Source organism: Salminus brasiliensis, chromosome 22, assembly GCF_030463535.1.
Source record: "Salminus brasiliensis chromosome 22, fSalBra1.hap2, whole genome shotgun sequence".
NCBI classification, from domain to species: domain Eukaryota; kingdom Metazoa; phylum Chordata; class Actinopteri; order Characiformes; family Bryconidae; genus Salminus; species Salminus brasiliensis.
Window position 1 is genome coordinate 2,460,481 of NC_132899.1, and position 17,283 is coordinate 2,477,763.

Genomic DNA, 17,283 nt, shown 5'->3' on the forward strand with positions numbered 1-17,283 from the left:
AAAGGTAGTTTGGGTTATTTTATATACAATAATAACTTAAACAATGTATATTTAAATACTCACAATTAGACAGTTAGAAGGTGGGTTTAGATGTTGTATTAAATATTTAAATATTTTAAGTATTGTGGTTATGTAAAAGATAAATAATAATAATATTAAATTATGTAATTTCTATAGTTTTATTGTTAAAATTATTATTTAATATATAATATTTTAATATTTGGTTTGGTATTATTTGTGATTTTCACATTATAAATATCAAATATCTTAAATATTTCTTATATTATAACTTTATACAGTCATTTTAGTATATATATATAAATATATATATTAGTAAATATATATATTTTTTTATTACAGCTTTCTAGTAACTATTGTGTGCATGATGCCACACACTGTGCTGAGATGAAAGTAGTTCCGGTTCCTCCTCTGACGATCTAAGTCCAGTGTTTGTTAGCAACGTTAGCCTAGCCTCTCATCAGATACCAAACACGTCTTGGCTGATCGACTGTATCAGAGGTTAGTGATCAATCATGTTCTTTGGAATCATGTTCTTTCCCCGAACTGCTCCTTTAATACAGTCTGAAGCTCTCTCTGTGTGTGTGTGAGTGTGTGTGCGTGTGAGTGTGTGTGTGTGTGAGTGTGTGTGAGTGTGTGTGTGTGTGAGTGTGAGGGCATCACCTCCACATGAGTGTTTGGTGTACAGAAGGCCGCAGGTGGAAGACGTGGTTGCTGACGGCGAGGTTGTGTTCCAGTCTGAACGGCTCCAGCACCACTCCGTCACGCACAGGGAAGGTCAACCTCAGCTCCTCTCCACAGCTACCTGTGCACACACACACATACACACACACACACACACACAGCGCCACCTAGTTTCAGAACACCAACACAGCAGCTGCAGTTCACACGACAACCTCAAAGAGGTCAAGTTGCCTCTTCGTGACCACCATGACAGTTAGATCTCACAGTTAGTGGAGATCAATCAGAAAGAAGGGTGGAGATGATGTAGAGGGGTCTGGGAAGGGGTTTTAGAAGATCTCAGATCAGTTAGAGATCAGACACTGTTCCACTGTGCACTAAATCATCTACAAGAGGAACAGCTGACCAACATGACCAGATCAGACCGTCCCAGCAAGATCAGCCCAACAGCAGAACAGAACCTCAAGATGAGTACAGAAGAAAAGCTACGTAGCTTCAGTACGAAACTAAAAAAGCCAAACTTCAGACACTGAACATGTCTCGGCTGATCGAGTACTCACTAGGGGGCGGCAGAGAGCTCATGCTGGGTTTGACGTCTGGAGGGAAGTGTGGTTTTACGTCGTGACTGGGCGATAGGTACGGAGGAATGTTACCTCCGGGAGTCATCGGGGGAGTAGGGTTACCTGGCACTGGAGAGTGAGGGTAGCTACCCATCGGCCTCGGAGGCTGAAACACAAATACACCCAAATAAACACAACTTATATCACAACGGCTGCAAGACACTTCATGGACAAAAGTATTGGGACACCTGCTGTGTTCACTGTTTCTTCTGAAATTAAGGGTATTAAAAAAGGTGATTCTGCTTTTGATGTAGTAACTGTCTCTACTGTCCAGGGAGGGAGACTTTCTACTAGATTTTGGATGAGCATAGCTGTGAGGATTTGATTACATCACATGATTCAGTGACAAGAGCATTACTGAGGTCAGGATGTTGGATGATGATCACCACCTCACCTCATCATCATCACTCTCCAACTCATCCCATCAAAAGTACTGGATGGAGCTCCTCCACCATCATTTCAGAGAACACAGCTCTCCCACTGCTCCACAGCTCCTCAATGCTGGGGGGCTTTATACCCCTCTAGCCCACGTCTGGCATTAGGCAGCATGGTGCCAATAGGTTCATGTTGAGAGTCCTATTCTATTGGCAGTACTTCTCTACAGGGACTAGACAAGCTGTGTGTGTGCATTTGCACATCTGTGTCAGCAATGGGTGCAACTTAACATAGCTGAATGCATTTATTAGAAAAGGTGTCCACAAACTTTTGTCAGGGTAAGCATGTACGCACCCCGCTCATGTTGCCTTGGCTGTACTGGAAGCTTCCGCTGAAGTTATTGACGTTACTCTGAGAGTTAAAATGCTCCTGCTGGAGACAGAAGATACACACACACACACCACACACACACACCACACACACACATACGTCCAATGTGAAACTGTTTGCTGTCTATGTGGGAACGTGCTGGTTTATCTTAGCTAGTGCTGCTGGACAGTAAGCTGACCTTATAGAAGTGCCCCACGCCTGGGCCGCTGGAGGGGTACTGCCCAGGGTTTTGACCCTGAGGATGCCTCTGGTTGGTGTAATTAGGGGATGGGAGATGTCTGGAGGTGTTGGACGTGGGGTATGGCCCTTGCTGGGGGGGAAACTGTCCACATTGCTGCCCCCCATAGCTGCCCTGCATCATTAATAAACACAGTTACAATCACGAATTCCGACTTTGCTCTTTGATGACCTGTTGACCTGTCCACACCTGTCCGCAGGCCCTCTCACCTCTCCGGGATAGGGTCTCTTCATTCCTTGCATGGGTACACTTTGTGTGCGGTTGCTATGGTAACCCATCCTCTGCCCAGGTCCTCCATAAGGCCCCATTTGTCCCATCTGCCCCCGTGGTTGCCCCAAGCCCATTGGAGGTCCTCCAATACCCCCCTGCATGCCTGCAGGGCCTCGGGGGCCAGCAGGGCTCATGAACTGCCCCCCATATGGCTGAGCCCCCATCTGGAATGAAGAGCACATCTGGGGGAGGAAGATGGAGAGAAACAGAAGTCCTGACGCTGTTAAGCCTATAAACCTATCCTATCTACAGTCATATCACAACATTATGACCACCTCTGCTTCGGGACGTCACAGATGCCACGAGACTGACAGGGTTTGCTGCACGTATTAATAAGCGAGCACACCAGTCAGCTGTAGCAGAGTGCAGAACCATCGTCATGGGCAAAGGACGAGATCTGACTGATGTGCAGAAGGGCAGGATAATAGGGTACCGGGTGAAGGGGGTGGTAGCATCTCGGAAACCGCTAGCTTAGTGTGTTGTTCTAGAGCCTATAATGAACACCTTCCATCACCCTAATACTACAGTCCATACCACGCCGTCTATGTAAATACAGATAATTTGGACGACTGGACTCGAGCGGGCCGGATTCTCTCCAAGCAAATCATTGTGTGTGTGTGTGTGTGTGTGAGTGTGTGTGTGTAGCTCTCTCACCGGTCCGTACTGACTCATGTCTTTATTCTGGGTCTCCTGCAGGGCGGCGACTGTTGCCGTGGCAGTGGCTGTCGCTGTGGCAGCTGCAGCAGCGACAGCAGCAGCAGCCGCGGCAGCAGCAGGTTGGCTGAAATCAGAATGAGGGCGGGAGCTTGGAGTCATACCATTAGGACCTCCACCATAACTACAGAGAGAGAGAGAGAGAGAGAGAGAGACATACTTTACGTGTCCAACATGTCAACTTTACAGGAAAACCTTAACCTTAACTTTCAATGGAAGTCATTTCAGAGCATTTCTATTGATCCGTTCATCATAAAATTCTGATACAACTGTCAGATTTACATTATGGAGAAATGTGCATGACAGTGCGGATATATACAAGCAGTATATTTGCCCTGGGTGAATTTTTGTTTAAATACTGTATAGTTCATGCACCCATTTAACTGTTCCTTATAACTGTCTTTATTTGCATTGAACAAAAGAACTATATAAAACAAGTTAAATGATTTATTTATGATTAATAAATAATTATAATGTATTATTTAAGCATAAGAAAGATTTCTGTCCAAGGCTAATTTCCCAATATGTGAGGAGGGAGCACATGGTTGCCATGGTAAAATGGTGGTAATAAGCAGAAATGTAGGAAATGAATGTGGCATATTTATATCACATGATATGTCACTTTTTAAAAAGATATGTTTTATCATATTCTGTGTATTTATTGCATATTACATGTCAGGGTCTGAATGGGAAGCTGTGCTGAGTCTAGAATCTCTGTTGCGAGTCTGTGTTGAGTCATTTGTTGAGTCTCATTGTGTTGAGTCTCTGGGTGAGATTGTGGGTTAAGTTGAATGTTTTTGGGTGGGAGTCTGGGCATGAGTCTAGGGTCTCTGGGTGAGAGTCTGGCCATGAGTCTAGGGTTTCTGGGTGGGAGTCTGGGCATGAGTCTAGGGTCTCTGGTTGAGAGTCTGGCCATGAGTCTAGGGTTTCTGGGTGGGAGTCTGGGCTAAATCTAGGGTCTCTGGGAGGGCGTCTGGGCATGAGTCTAGGGTCTCTAGGTGAGAGTCTGGGCTAAATCTAGGGTCTCTGGGAGGGCGTCTGGGCATGAGTCTAGGGTCTCTGGGTGAGAGTCTGGCCATGAGTCTAGGGTCTCTAGGTGAGAGTCTGGGCTAAATCTAGGGTTTCTGGGTGGGAGTCTGGGCATGAGTCTAGGGTCTCTGGGTGGGAGTCTGGGCATGAGTCTAGGGTCTCTAGGTGGGAGTCTGGGCTAAATCTAGGGTCTCTGGGTGGGAGTCTAGGTTAAGTCTTTTGACCCTCTGGATGGGAGTTTGGGTTGAGTCTAGAATCTCTGGGTGGGAGTCTGGGTTGAGTCACAAGTCTGGGTCTTTGGGTGGTAGTTTGGGTTGAGTCTAGAATCTCTGGGTGGGAGTCTGGGTTGAGTCACAAGTCTGGGTCTCTGGGTGGGAGTTTGGGCATGAGTCTAGGGTCTCTGGGTGGGAGTCTGGGCATGAGTCTAGGGTCTCTAGGTGGGAGTCTGGGCTAAATCTAGGGTCTCTGGGTGGGAGTCTAGGTTAAGTCTTTTGACCCTCTGGATGGGAGTTTGGGTTGAGTCTAGAATCTCTGGGTGGGAGTCTGGGTTGAGTCACAAGTCTGGGTCTCTGGGTGGGAGTTTGGGTTGAGTCTAGAATCTCTGGGTGGGAGTCTGGGTTGAGTCACAAGTCTGAGTCTCTGGGTGGGAGTTTGGGTTGAGTCTAGAATCTCTGGGTGGGAGCTTATGTTGAGAGAGTCTGGGTTGAATCTAAAGTCTCTGGGCGTAAGTCTGGGTTAAGTGTTCATTGTCTGGTGGTGGGTCTAAGTCCAGTCTCTGGACATGAGTCTTTGGCTGAGAATCTAAGTTGAGTCTGGATTTCTAGCTGTGAGTCTTAGTTGAGTCTTAAATCTTTGGCTGGGAGTCTAGTTGAGTATCTGGGTGGGAGCCTGGGTTCAATCTTTCGTCTCTGGGTTTGACACTGTGTTGAGGCTTGTGTCTAAGCCTCTGAGTGAACGTCTGGGCCATTCTCGAGTCTCTGGGTGCGAGTCTGAATGAGTGTGATAAGACTCCTCCCATCACTTACCTGCCCCCGTATCCTCCAGCTCCGGGGTAGCTGGCTCTTCCATAAATGCCCTGCTGCATGTACCCATCGCTGCCCCCAGCCTTGGAGAACTGCTGCTGATGCCCTGGAAATGCCCCCTGGGTCATAGGGCCAGCCATACCACTGGCCATTGGGTTACCTGCAGGGTTCATATGAGGGCTGGGATTTCCCACAGGGTTCCCCAACACCTAACACACACAGTCAGTAAAGTTATCATACATTTACTGCCCACTTTATTTGACCAAGCTATTGCCTTAAACAATTAACCCACCTGACTCTGCGAGGTGTTGGTCACTCCCCAGACGGTGGTGACCACAGAGACTGATCCAGGTGCCTGGTTGGCACTTGGCTGCCACGGAACCGAGTCGTATGGATAAGAGCCGTCACTACAGTAAGAGAAAAAATGCACAGAGAAGTCAGATCTAGAACGCCTGAGTCTTAAGTCTTTGGGTGTGAGTATGAGTTGAGTCTTGAGTCTCTAGGACTGAGTCTGGGGTAGGCCTTTAGTTTGAGTCTCTGGGTGTGAGTCTGGGACGAGGCTCAAGTCTGGGTCTCTGGGTGAGAGTCTGGGTTCAATCTTGAGTCTTAATTCTGAGTCTCTGGGTGTGAGTCTGAGTTGAGTCTAGAATCTCTGGGTAGGAGTCTGGGTTTGAGTCTGGGTTCAATCTTTTGTCTCAATTCTGAGTCTCTGGGTGAGAGTGTGGATTGAGTCTAAAGTCTCTGAGTCTCTGAGAGTCTGGTTCAATCTTGAGTCTCTGAGTGTGAGTCTGTGATGAGTTTCAAGTCTGAGTTTCTGGACAGAAGTCTTAAACGAGTCTCTATATGTGAGTCTGAGTCAAGCTTCAAGTCTCTAAGTGTAAGTCTGAGTTGAGACTTTGGGTAGAAGTCTGAATCAATTCCCTGGGCATGAGTCTGAATATAGTCTCTGGGTTGAAATCTGGGTTGAATCTCAAGTCTGAGTCTGTGGGTGTGGGTTAAGTCTAAAGTCCCTGGGTGAGAGTCTGGGTTGAGTCTCTAGCCTTTGGATGTGAGTCTGTGGTGAATTTCAAGTCTGAGCCTCTGGGTGGAAGTCGAGAGTCAAGAGCTCTTGGTGTGAGTCTGAAATGAGTTTTTGGCTGCGAGTCTGAGGTAAGTTTCTGAGTGTTAATGTGAGTCTGAATCTAGTCTCTACATGAGAGTCTGAGTCGAGTCTCTGAGTAAGTCTGGGTTCAATCTTGAGTCTCTGGGTGTTTGAATCAAGTCTCTTGATGTGTGTGTGAGTTGAGTCTCAAGTCTCTGGGTGTGAGTCTGAATCGAGTCTCTGGGTGTGAGTCTGAATTGAGTCTCAAGTCTCTGGGTGTGAGTCTGAATCAAGTCTCTGGGTGTGAGTCTAAATTGAGTCTCTGTGTGAGAGTCTGAGTCAAGACTCTGGGTGTGAGTCTGAGTCGAGTCTCTGAGTCTATGTCTGGATTCAATCTTGAGTCTCTGGGTGTCTAAATCGAGTCTCTGGATGAGAGTCTGAATCAAGTTTCTGAGTGTGAGTCTGGATTCAATCTTGAGTTTCTGGTGTGAGTCTCAATTAAGTCCCTGGGTGAGAGTTGAAACTCAAGTCCCTGGGTGTGAGTCTGAATCGAGTCTCTGGGTGTGAGTCTAAATTGAGTCTCTGTGTGAGAGTCTGAGTCAAGACTCTGGGTGTGAGTCTGAATCGAGTCTCTGGGTGTGAGTCTAAATTGAGTCTCTGTGTGAGAGTCTCAGTCAAGACTCTGAGTGTGAATCTGAATCGAGTCTCTGGGTGTATGTCTGGATTCAATCTTGAGTCTCTGGGTGTCTAAATCGAGTCTCTGGGTGTGAGTCTAAATTGAGTCTCTGTGTGAGAGTCTCAGTCAAGACTCTAAGTGTGAGTCTGAATCAAGTTTCTGAGTGTGAGTCTGGATTCAATCTTGAGTTTCTGGAGTCTGAGTCAAGACTCTGGGTGTGAGTCTGAATCGAGTCTCTGGGTGTGAGTCTAAATTGAGTCTCTGTGTGAGAGTCTCAGTCAAGACTCTGGGTGTGAGTCTGAATCGAGTCTCTGTGTGAGAGTCTGAGTCAAGACTCTGGGTGTGAGTCTGAATTAAGTCCCTGGGTGAGAGTTGAGACTCAAGTCTGAACATCAGGGGATGTCTCAAGGAGGGGGGTAGTCCTGTTAGGACTGCAAGTACATCTAATCACCACCAGAGGGCAACATTGACTTCTATCCAGTCATGTGTGAGCTTTTGATTTAGTTACTCTGTGAGAGTGTGTGTGAGAGTTTGTGAGAGTGTGTGAGTATGTGTGTGAGAGTGTGTGAGTATGTGTGTGAGAGTGTGTGAGAGTGTGTGTGAGAGTGTGTGAGAGTGTGTGTGAGTGTGTGAGAGACTAACCCGTGGTTAAGTGCTGGTTTCATGTTGGTCATGCTGGACTGCATGGGGGGTTTTCCTGCTGTAGGGTCACTCTGTCTGTTCCTCTGGTGCCTCAGCAGGAGCAGCTGACCCAACTCCTCACTCCATGAAGACAGGAGAGCTAATAAACACACACACACACACACACACACACACACACACACAGCACAATGAATATAGTGGTCCTCCTGGACTATGGGAGTGTCACTGTTCTGATCACTACAGTCTGACTCATTATGTGTGTGTGTGTGTGTGTGTGTGTGTGTGTACAGTGTGATCATTAGATTATCAGGGCTTACGGGAGCCAGACTGATCAGAAGGCAAAGGGAGACACGCAGATCTTAAAGCTGTGGTAATGACCTTAATCAGACCCCAACAGACGCACAAACACAGGAGGGGGCAGCAGGCTTACGCACATCAACCCCCCCCCAACCACACACACACACACACACACACACACACACACACACAAACACAAGGTGGCTGACAAACTGTGCAGCAACAGATTGACTACACAGTGGTCAATGGACCTAAGAATAATTATTATAATTATTTATTATTACAATTATTATTATTATTATTAATTTATTTATTTGAACAGTTTTTTCGCCAATTAACAAACCCCTACGTACGCCATCTACCCACTCTGGAGAGAGCAAGACCAACTGTGCTCTCTCGGGGCCTCGGCTGCTGATAGCTAGCAGCACGACCGGGATTTGAACCAGCGACCCTCTGATCATTGTAACAGCACCTTATATAATAATCAAATTATTTTTATACATTTTAAATGAATGAATTAACTATTCATTAACAATAAATAAACAATTAATAACGAATGAATAATGAATAAAAGTGTAAAATCGAACAGTGAAATTATAAGGTAGGTGTTTCTAATAAAGTGGCAAATGTGTATATATGATTGTATGGTAAATAATTATCTAACTGTATCACATTCCAATATTATATATAACATATATTACATAATTAGAAATAATTATAATATACACTACATCCCCACGGAAAGTAGCTACTGTAGTCTTTTCAGCTAGATTTACAAACTTTCAGCTGCTTGCAATTAACCAATCAGACTAGACTCATTTAAATATCTTAACACAACCATTAGAACGAGAGCTTCTTTCTAGTTCAGCCCAAAACACCTTTTTCATGATGACTGCAGTCTCAGAGTAATTCAACCCCTTCATGACGAGCGTCAGAAGAAGTCCTGGAAGATGCTGGAGAAGCCATCACTGTCGCCTGAGTTTTTTTGCTTTGATTTAAGGAAGGCGGCTGCAGGAGGAAACCCAAGAATACTGAGAACTGGAGAACTGGAGGGCGCTGTCCATGAGGACTGGGCCGAGATTCCTCAGGAACGCTGCTGCCAGAAGCTGGAGTCTGGCTGCGGATCACGTCTGCAGCAGGACAGTTCTGAGACTGTATTTTGGGCTGAATTTGGAGGAAGAACTTGTTCTATTGGCTGTGCTGAGATATTTAAATTGGTTATGTCTGATTGGTTTATTGCCATCTCCTTTGAGAACTCACTGGTCCGTCCACCTACAGAAGCTCAAAGCCTTGATGTAGTCATGGATGATCAGTTATCGTTCTTAAGTCATGTTGCAGTTCTGACTCGGTCCTGCAGATTCCTCCTGTACAACATCCGGAGAATTCCACCCTTCCTCTCTAGAGAGTCGCCCAGGTGCTCGTTCAGTCTCTCGTCACTTCAAGACTTGACCACTGCAGCTCTCTTCTGGCTGGTCTCCCTTTTAGGCCCCTACAACTTCTCCAGAATGCAGCGGGTCGGGTCGTCTTCAACATTCCTTAACGATGCCAAGGTCATCAGATTCAGACCCCTGACTCTGGTCTATAAAGCCAAGACAGGACCAGCCAGCCCCTCCGTACTTGATGGCGATGGTCAAAAGCCGATCTGCACCAAGAGCCCTTCCAGCTTCAAGTACGGCTCGGCTCGACCCGCCATCCTTTAAGATCCACGGAAGAAGAGCGTCCAGACTTTTTACTGTCCTGCACCGAAGTGGTGGAACGAGCTTCCCCTGGGTGTCCAAACAGCAGAGTCCAACACTCACTGTCCTCAAACCCAGACTAAAGACCCTCCTCTTCTGAGAGTGCTCAGGCGAAGAGAAGAGTACTAAGGTCTCCATATTGACTTTTGTTCAGTAGAGTCTAAGATTAGAGGATCTAATTTGCAGTGGGGGTTGATTCATTTTGAGTGGACTCTGTACACAGTAGTGGACTATATATATATTATATATGAGCATATATTATATATTAATAAACAGGCAAACATCAACGCAACAACAACAGCTAATACTACTACTAATAATAATACCATAATGTCTCAATTACCATTAATTCTAATGTTCAAATATTAATGCGCCTGATTAATTGCCTCCATAGTCCCGATTTCACATGGCTTTTCTCTCTCTCTCTCTCGCTCTCTCGCGCGCTCTCTCTCACCTCTGTTGCCCAGCAGTAGCTCATCTATCACTCTATTATTCATGCCTAAGCTTCTCAGGGTAAACCAATCAAACCCAGGCTCAATGATGACGACCACCGGCAGTGCAGAGAGAGAGAGTGTGCGCGAGAGAGAGTGAGCGCGAGAGAGAATAACCGAGTAATTAATGCAGTTTCTCCTCACCTGGGATGAACGCAGATGTTATATCTCCTTGTCTGTCTAATGATCCATAGCATCACACTCTCTCTCTCACACACACACACACAGCCTCAATCGTATACACTCTGCCGCATTCGCTCATGTGCACACAGCTACTTCATAGAGGAGAGAGCAGAAATGAAGAAGGAGGGGTCGAGAGAGAGAGAGAGAGAGACTGAGAGCTCACATTACATGTCTGCAATAAGGGTGGTGCACTACAAGATTATGTGTGTGTGTGTGTGTATGAGTGTGTGTGGAAGGCCAAGGCAGCTCTCAGAGAGAACTGCTCATATGCTGGTAAGACAGGCAAATCCACCCCCCTACACTGCTGCCTAGAAGCTGCCTGAGAGTTGGGCGGAGTGTGTTTAGCGGAGTGTGTTTAGCGGAGGGTGTTTAGCGGAGTGTGTTTAGCGGAGGGTGTTTAGCGGAGTGTGTTTAGCGGAGTGTGTTTAGTGGAGGGTGTTTAGCGGAGGGTGTTTAGCGGAGGGTGTTTAGCGGAGGGTGTTTAGCGGAGGGTGTTTAGCGGAGGGTGTTTAACGGAGGGTGTTTAGCGGAGGGTGTTTAGCGGAGGGTGGCGAAGTCAACTGTGACGCATGAGGTGGGGTCTTGGTGCCAATGGGTAATATGACTATTCAAGCGTACAGCGTTCCCGATCGTCTGTGATTGGGTGGGTAGCAGGAATTCGGGGGCAGCAAGCTTTAGGACGCAAATACACTACATGTCCAAATGTTTGTGGACACCCCTTTCTAATGAATGAATGCATTCGGCTACTTTAAGCTGCGGCTTCTGTAGAGAAGTGCCAATACCAATAGAATAGGACTATCTGGAGCATGCTGCCTAATAATGCCAGGCGTGGGCTATAGAGGGGTATAAAGCCCCCCAGCATTGAGGAGCTGTGGAGCAGTGGAAGAACTGTGTTCTCTGGAATGATGGTGGTGGAGGAGCTCCATCCAGTACTTTTGAGATGTGTGTGGGGTGGTGATCAATTACTCAACATTCTGTGCTTGTTGCTGAATGCAATCAAATCCTCACAGCAATGCTCCTCCTGCAAAATCTAGTAGAAAGCCTTTATCTTCTCTGGACAGTAGCTATTTCTAATCCCCTTGGTTTTAGAAGAAGCAACGAATGAACAGGTGTCCCAATACTTTTGTCCGTACAGTGCATGTTTAGTGTCTGAAGGTTGGTTGGTTAGTGTTACACTGCAGCTACGAGGCTAATGTAGCTAATAAGTAATGGAAGCTTATGCACCAATTAGCATGGTGCTAACTGCACGTCTAAACCATCACACACTCGCCTCAAACCAACTCTGACAGGCTTGCTTGTGGTTTCGGGAAGGAAAAAATTGATTATGAATATTAATGTATTAATATTAATATTCATAACCCTCTTGTTATGTCCGTAAATCACATGTAATCTGGTTTCGTGTTAAATATGAGCTCATGTTCAGATACAGCTGACCATCTGCGGATGTTCGGTGTCTGGTGGTGTTTGTGGATGGGCTGTAGCTTAGGCTCCTCGATGATGTCATCAGAACTGTGATCGGATTCTGCAGGGCGTTCAGTGATCCCGGCAGACAGGCTAAACACATTAGGTCCCAGAGAGCATTATCTGGAGGAACACTGTATTCAATTAGGGTCCAGGAGACCAGAGGAGCTCGGCCATCGGTTCCTCTAGCAGACAGCAGTCTCACCACTGGCTCTGTGATTCGTTCAGCAGGAGAGATTCACAGCGAGTCACTGAATCCAATAAATCACTGATTCGTTTGTAATGAGAATCAAATTCTAAATGAATCACTGAAGCTCTCTGCCTTAACCACACCTCCACCCCAAACCTGCCTTCGCTCCAACCACACCTCCACCCCAAACCTGCCTTCGCTCCAACCACACCTTCACCACAAACATGCCTTTGCCCCAACCACGCCTTTACCCACCTCACCTTTGCCCCAACCACGCCTTTACCCACCTCACCTTTGCCCCAACCACGCCTTTACCCACCTCACCTTTGCCCCAACTACACCTTTATCCCAACCACACTCTCACCACAAACATGCCTTTGACCCAACCACACTTTTACCCACCCCACCTTTGCCCCAACCACACCTTCACCACAAACATGCCTTTACCCCAACCAAGCTTTTACCCACCCCACCTTTGCCCCAACCACACCTTCACCACAAACATGCCTTTACCCCAACCACGCTTTTACCCACCCCACCTTTGCCCCAACCACACCTTCACCACAAACATGCCTTTACCCCAACCACGCTTTTACCCACCCCACCTTTGCCCTATCACATCTCCAACCCAACCATACCTTTACACCTTGCCCTAACTGCAATTTCAGCCCAACCACACCTTCACTCCAACCACATCTTTGCCCCAACTACGTCTCAACCACACCTTCACCCTTTTTGCTCTGTTTGCTCTGTCTTTTTCTCTCGTAAAGACAGAAGATATCCGTGGCCTCCGCTGCAGCGATACTCACCGTGTGTGTGATGCCCCGCCTTCGTCTAAATGTCTAATCTAGAAAGTCAGTGAAGAGCTGAGGCTGAGAGTCAGACGCTCTCCGCTTCGTGTAGCGTGAGCCTAAACTGGGACGGAGGAGCTGGAAACTCCAGGACTTGTCTCTGCAAGAAGCTACGGAGAAGCGAACCACACTGAACCACAGTGTTGTTCTTTTCGTGCTGCTCCTAAAGTTAAAACACAGACGTTCCCCGGCACACAACAACACAAACAGTCTGGCGGTGATTTAGGAACTCGCTGTTGAGGTCGGAGACATTCTCAGACGATAAGGCAGACACCTCCATCCTCACAGTAAACACAGCAATTACAGCCAATTATCCTCCGCTGGGCTACATCAGAAACAAGATGGAATCTCTGTGACACCAGTGACCTCTGTGGGAAAAGCCTTCTGCACACAGCCATCTTCAGCAGTTTCACTCGTTCCACACCCCTAAGATAGAAGACTGAAGCTTGAGGAGCTTCTGAACGGAGGAATCGGGTGGATCTGTAGGAGTGGTGGGGATCCTGCTGAGTCGTACCTGCTGATTTGGGGGTGAACTTGTCCCTGTTGGCAGCACACACAGCCAGCAGCCTGTAACCCAGCTCCATATCAAACCCTCGCTGAGTAGAAACACGACTCACCACCTGAGAGAGAGAGAGAGAGAGAGAGAGAGAGAGAGAGAGAGAAGAGAGAGAGAGAGAGAGAGAGAGAGAGAGAGAGAGAGAAGGAGAGAGAGAGAGAGAGAGAGAGAAAGAGAGAGAGAGAGAGAGAGAGAGAGAGAGAGAGAGGTGGAGAGAGAGAGAGAGGTGGAGAGAGAGAGAGAGAGAGAGAGAGTGGAGAGAGAGAGAGAGAGAGAGAGAGAGAGAGAGAGAGACAGAGAGAGAGGGGCTTTATTTAACAATACTATACTTAACCACAAATTAGGTGTTTCTAATAAAGTGGCCAGTGAGTGAAAGCACAAGGTAGGTGTTTCTAATAAAGTGGCCAGTGAGTGGAAGCACAAGGTAGGTGTTTCTAATAAAGTGGCCAGTGAGTGAAAGTACAAGTTAGGGTGTTTCTAATAAAGTGGCCAGTGAGTGGAAACAAGCACAAGCTGGGGGTTTCTAATAAAGTGGCCAATGAGTGGAAGCACAAGTTAGGGTGTTTCTAATAAAGTGTCCAGTGAGTGGAAACACAAATTAGGTGTTTCTAATAAAGTGTCCAGTAGGGGCAAATGGGGGTTTCTTTTATGCATGCTTAAAACATTAAACTCAACAATGAATATAGCATGCATGCATACACACACACACACACACTCCCTCTGTCTAAATACGGCTGCTGTGTCTCCAAGTTTACACTCTGTCAAAGCCGAGTGTATTATTATCTCTCCTAAACGCAGTCTCCAACACACACACCCTCTCCCTTTCACACACACACACTTAAATCCACATTAGGAAAGTGATATATGAGGCTGTGCAGTCTAATTAACATCCGAAAACATGGAAGGAGGGGTGTGTTAGACTGTAATTGGAGGCTGTACGCACACTCTCTAATTTGAGCTATAATTACTGTAGCTTTAAGGAACTGATCGGATTTAGAGAGTGTGGGGGGGTGGGTGGAATAGGACTCTATATATACTGTATATAAACACAGACACTATTACTGTAGCTACAGTAACAACTTAGCAATGTGGACGGTGTAGTTTTACCTATTATAAATAAATATTGGATAGTTAATACTCAAAGTCATTTGGAAATAACACATTAAAATTACACACAAGATTTAAGCTCCTCCAGGGTCACTATCAACCAACTGACTGTTACATCCCCATAGCTGCCGTCCCAGAACGAAGACCCTGCTTCAAAATAAAAATAAAAAGTCATCTGGAGGACAGTTTTATGGCCTGACGAGGCAACCCCAGGAACACTGTACCAACTGTTAAGCATGGTGGTGGTAGTATTTAACTGTCCCACCACAACTGTGTCATACAATTATACAGAAAGTAGTAACTCCTACCGTTAGGCATCCCATAAGGCTTTGCTCGAAGGGTCTCTGAAATGCCCGCTGATCTCCACACCAGTCCAGAAGCTCCGTCGCCGCCGTGTGGAAATTGGCCGGGTTCTGCAAGTGCTGGAAAAGAAGACCAACGAGAAATAAACAAACGAGCACAACGTAACACAGCGTCACACACGTGCTTCCGGCTGCTTGGACAGATTCCTCTATTCAGTTTGAGCTATATATTTTTGTTTATATATATATTTGGGTAACGGTGTAACAGTACGCAAAAGTGGTGGTTCGGTTCGCACCGTGGTCTGGTAGAGCCGACCAGGTTTCTTCAGATTCATGTGAAAGCACAGTTGCGCAAGTTACTGTCTCGGGGGGTGTATAGTGCCGTAGAGCGCCCCCCTGAGGTAGCTAATACAGCCTGCAGTGTGTGAATTGTGCAGTAAATTGTAAACGTTAGCATGTAGCACGTTTTCACCCACACGCAAAAACACCTACATGAAAAAATAAGGAGGGGAGGGCAAACAAGACTACAGCTACATGTAACTCCATCGGCTTACAGCTTAGGGAGGGATTCTTAGTGCAAAGTATGTCAAGTACGGACTAGCGCCTTCCCCAAGTCCACACAAATCACCTGCTGATGCATCTTCGATAACACAGGTGGAGCAAGAATGCCTCTGGACTATATTTGGACTGTATTTGGCTAGATGCAAAGGTGTGTCCCAATTTAGGGGCTGCATTTTTCGAAGGGCGTGGCCGATGAAGGTGTAGCCAGAGGCCAGACCGAAATGATACGGTCTAATCTATGGCAGAGTTTGTGTCACAGTTAGGGGGTTTCTAATAAAGTGGCCAGTAGTGGAAGCACAAGTTAGAGGGTTTCTAATAAAGTGGCCAGTAAGTGAAGGCACAAGGTAGGTGTTTCTAATAAAGTGGCCAGTGAGGGAAAGCACAAGGTAGGTGTTTCTAATAAAGTGGCCAGTGAGTGAAAGCACAAGGTAGGTGTTTCTAATAAAGTGGCCAGTAGTGGAAGCACAAGGTAGGGGTTTCTAATAAAGTGGCCAGAAGTGGAAGCACAGGGTAGGGGATTTCTAATAAAGTGGCCAGTGAGTGGAAGCACAAGGTAGGTGTTTCTAATAAAGTGGCCAGTGAGTGAAAGCACAAGGTAGGTGTTTCTAATAAAGTGGCCAGTAGTGGAAGCACAAGGTAGGGGTTTCTAATAAAGTGGCCAGAAGTGGAAGCACAGGGTAGGGGTTTCTAATAAAGTGGCCAGTAAGTGAAGGCACAAGGTAGGGGTTTCTAATAAAGTGGCCAGTGAGTGGAAGCACAAGGTAGGTGTTTCTAATAAAGTGGCCAGAAGTGGAAGCACAGGGTAGGTGTTTCTAATAAAGTGGCCAGTAGTGGAAGCACAAGGTAGGGGTTTCTAATAAAGTGGCCAGAAGTGGAAGCACAGGGTAGGGGTTTCTAATAAAGTGGCCAGTGATGTCCGTGATTGTGATGTTTTATATATATATTTAACAAATAATAATAAAAAATAACAATAACACATTTCAGAAAAAGTGTTTTTTTTATATCCTCCACCAGCAGGCAATGAATCTACAGCATAGTCACACGACTGTCACGCAATGGGCCTTTAAATACAGCCTCCGTAGGCTGCAGCTCCTGAATTGGGACACACCCGTACACTTTTGAATGGAACAGGCTGGGGTGGGTCCACAAGAACCACAAGAACAGACTAGAACGCAGACCGACAATCGACCAAGGGTTCCCGTATCATGATGGTTCTGTTACACCCCTAACATATATATATAAATGGTCTTAACTCTGAATGGAAGATACGAGTTTATCCCGTGTAATTTAGAGCATTTCTATTGGTCCATTCATCCAGAATTATTCACACAGTGTTCAGAAGCAGCTACAGGGTTCAAACCATGAGACACTAAAAACTGACAAACATGGAGATACATGTTTTTCATTGGATGGCAACAAAAACCCATATCTCCAACTTTATAGGAGAAAGACCTGCTGAATTTTTAATGGAAGTCAATGTAAAAAGATTTTATTCCAGGTCATTTTGGATAATGGATAATGGAGATACCAGGTTTTTGCAGGACATAGATAGTGTATATGTATAAAAGGTCTGATGTAACAAAAGTCAAGCACTAATACAGTGTAACACAGGCTCTACAACTGCACACACACACACACACACACACACACAAGAGAGGAAGTCACTGAGGCTGGCGCCACCATCCAGCATGCAGCAATAAATCTAGCAAACGAGTTAAAGTGTGTGTGTGTGTGTGTGTGTGTGTGTGTGTGTGTGTGTGTGTGTGTAAGCAAGCAGAGACGTTGTGCACTA

The 17,283-nt window shown here is 46.2% G+C and overlaps 1 protein-coding gene across 1 annotated transcript in view; it reads right to left on the reverse strand.

The window, feature by feature from the left end:
* The window catches only part of LOC140544267 (zinc finger MIZ domain-containing protein 1-like), a 64,135-nt gene that overhangs the window by 7,949 nt on the left and 38,903 nt on the right, over nt 1-17,283 (reverse strand). The window contains exons 2-12 of the mRNA XM_072667715.1: nt 14,937-15,050; nt 13,480-13,585; nt 7,757-7,895; nt 5,650-5,764; nt 5,361-5,566; nt 3,247-3,430; nt 2,532-2,774; nt 2,263-2,436; nt 2,049-2,126; nt 1,260-1,425; nt 682-823 (exon numbers count right to left, since the gene is read on the reverse strand). Of these exons, the coding sequence (XP_072523816.1) occupies nt 682-823; nt 1,260-1,425; nt 2,049-2,126; nt 2,263-2,436; nt 2,532-2,774; nt 3,247-3,430; nt 5,361-5,566; nt 5,650-5,764; nt 7,757-7,895; nt 13,480-13,585; nt 14,937-14,951 (1,568 nt within the window). The 5' untranslated portion in view covers nt 14,952-15,050. The remainder of the gene's footprint in view (nt 1-681; nt 824-1,259; nt 1,426-2,048; nt 2,127-2,262; nt 2,437-2,531; nt 2,775-3,246; nt 3,431-5,360; nt 5,567-5,649; nt 5,765-7,756; nt 7,896-13,479; nt 13,586-14,936; nt 15,051-17,283) is intronic.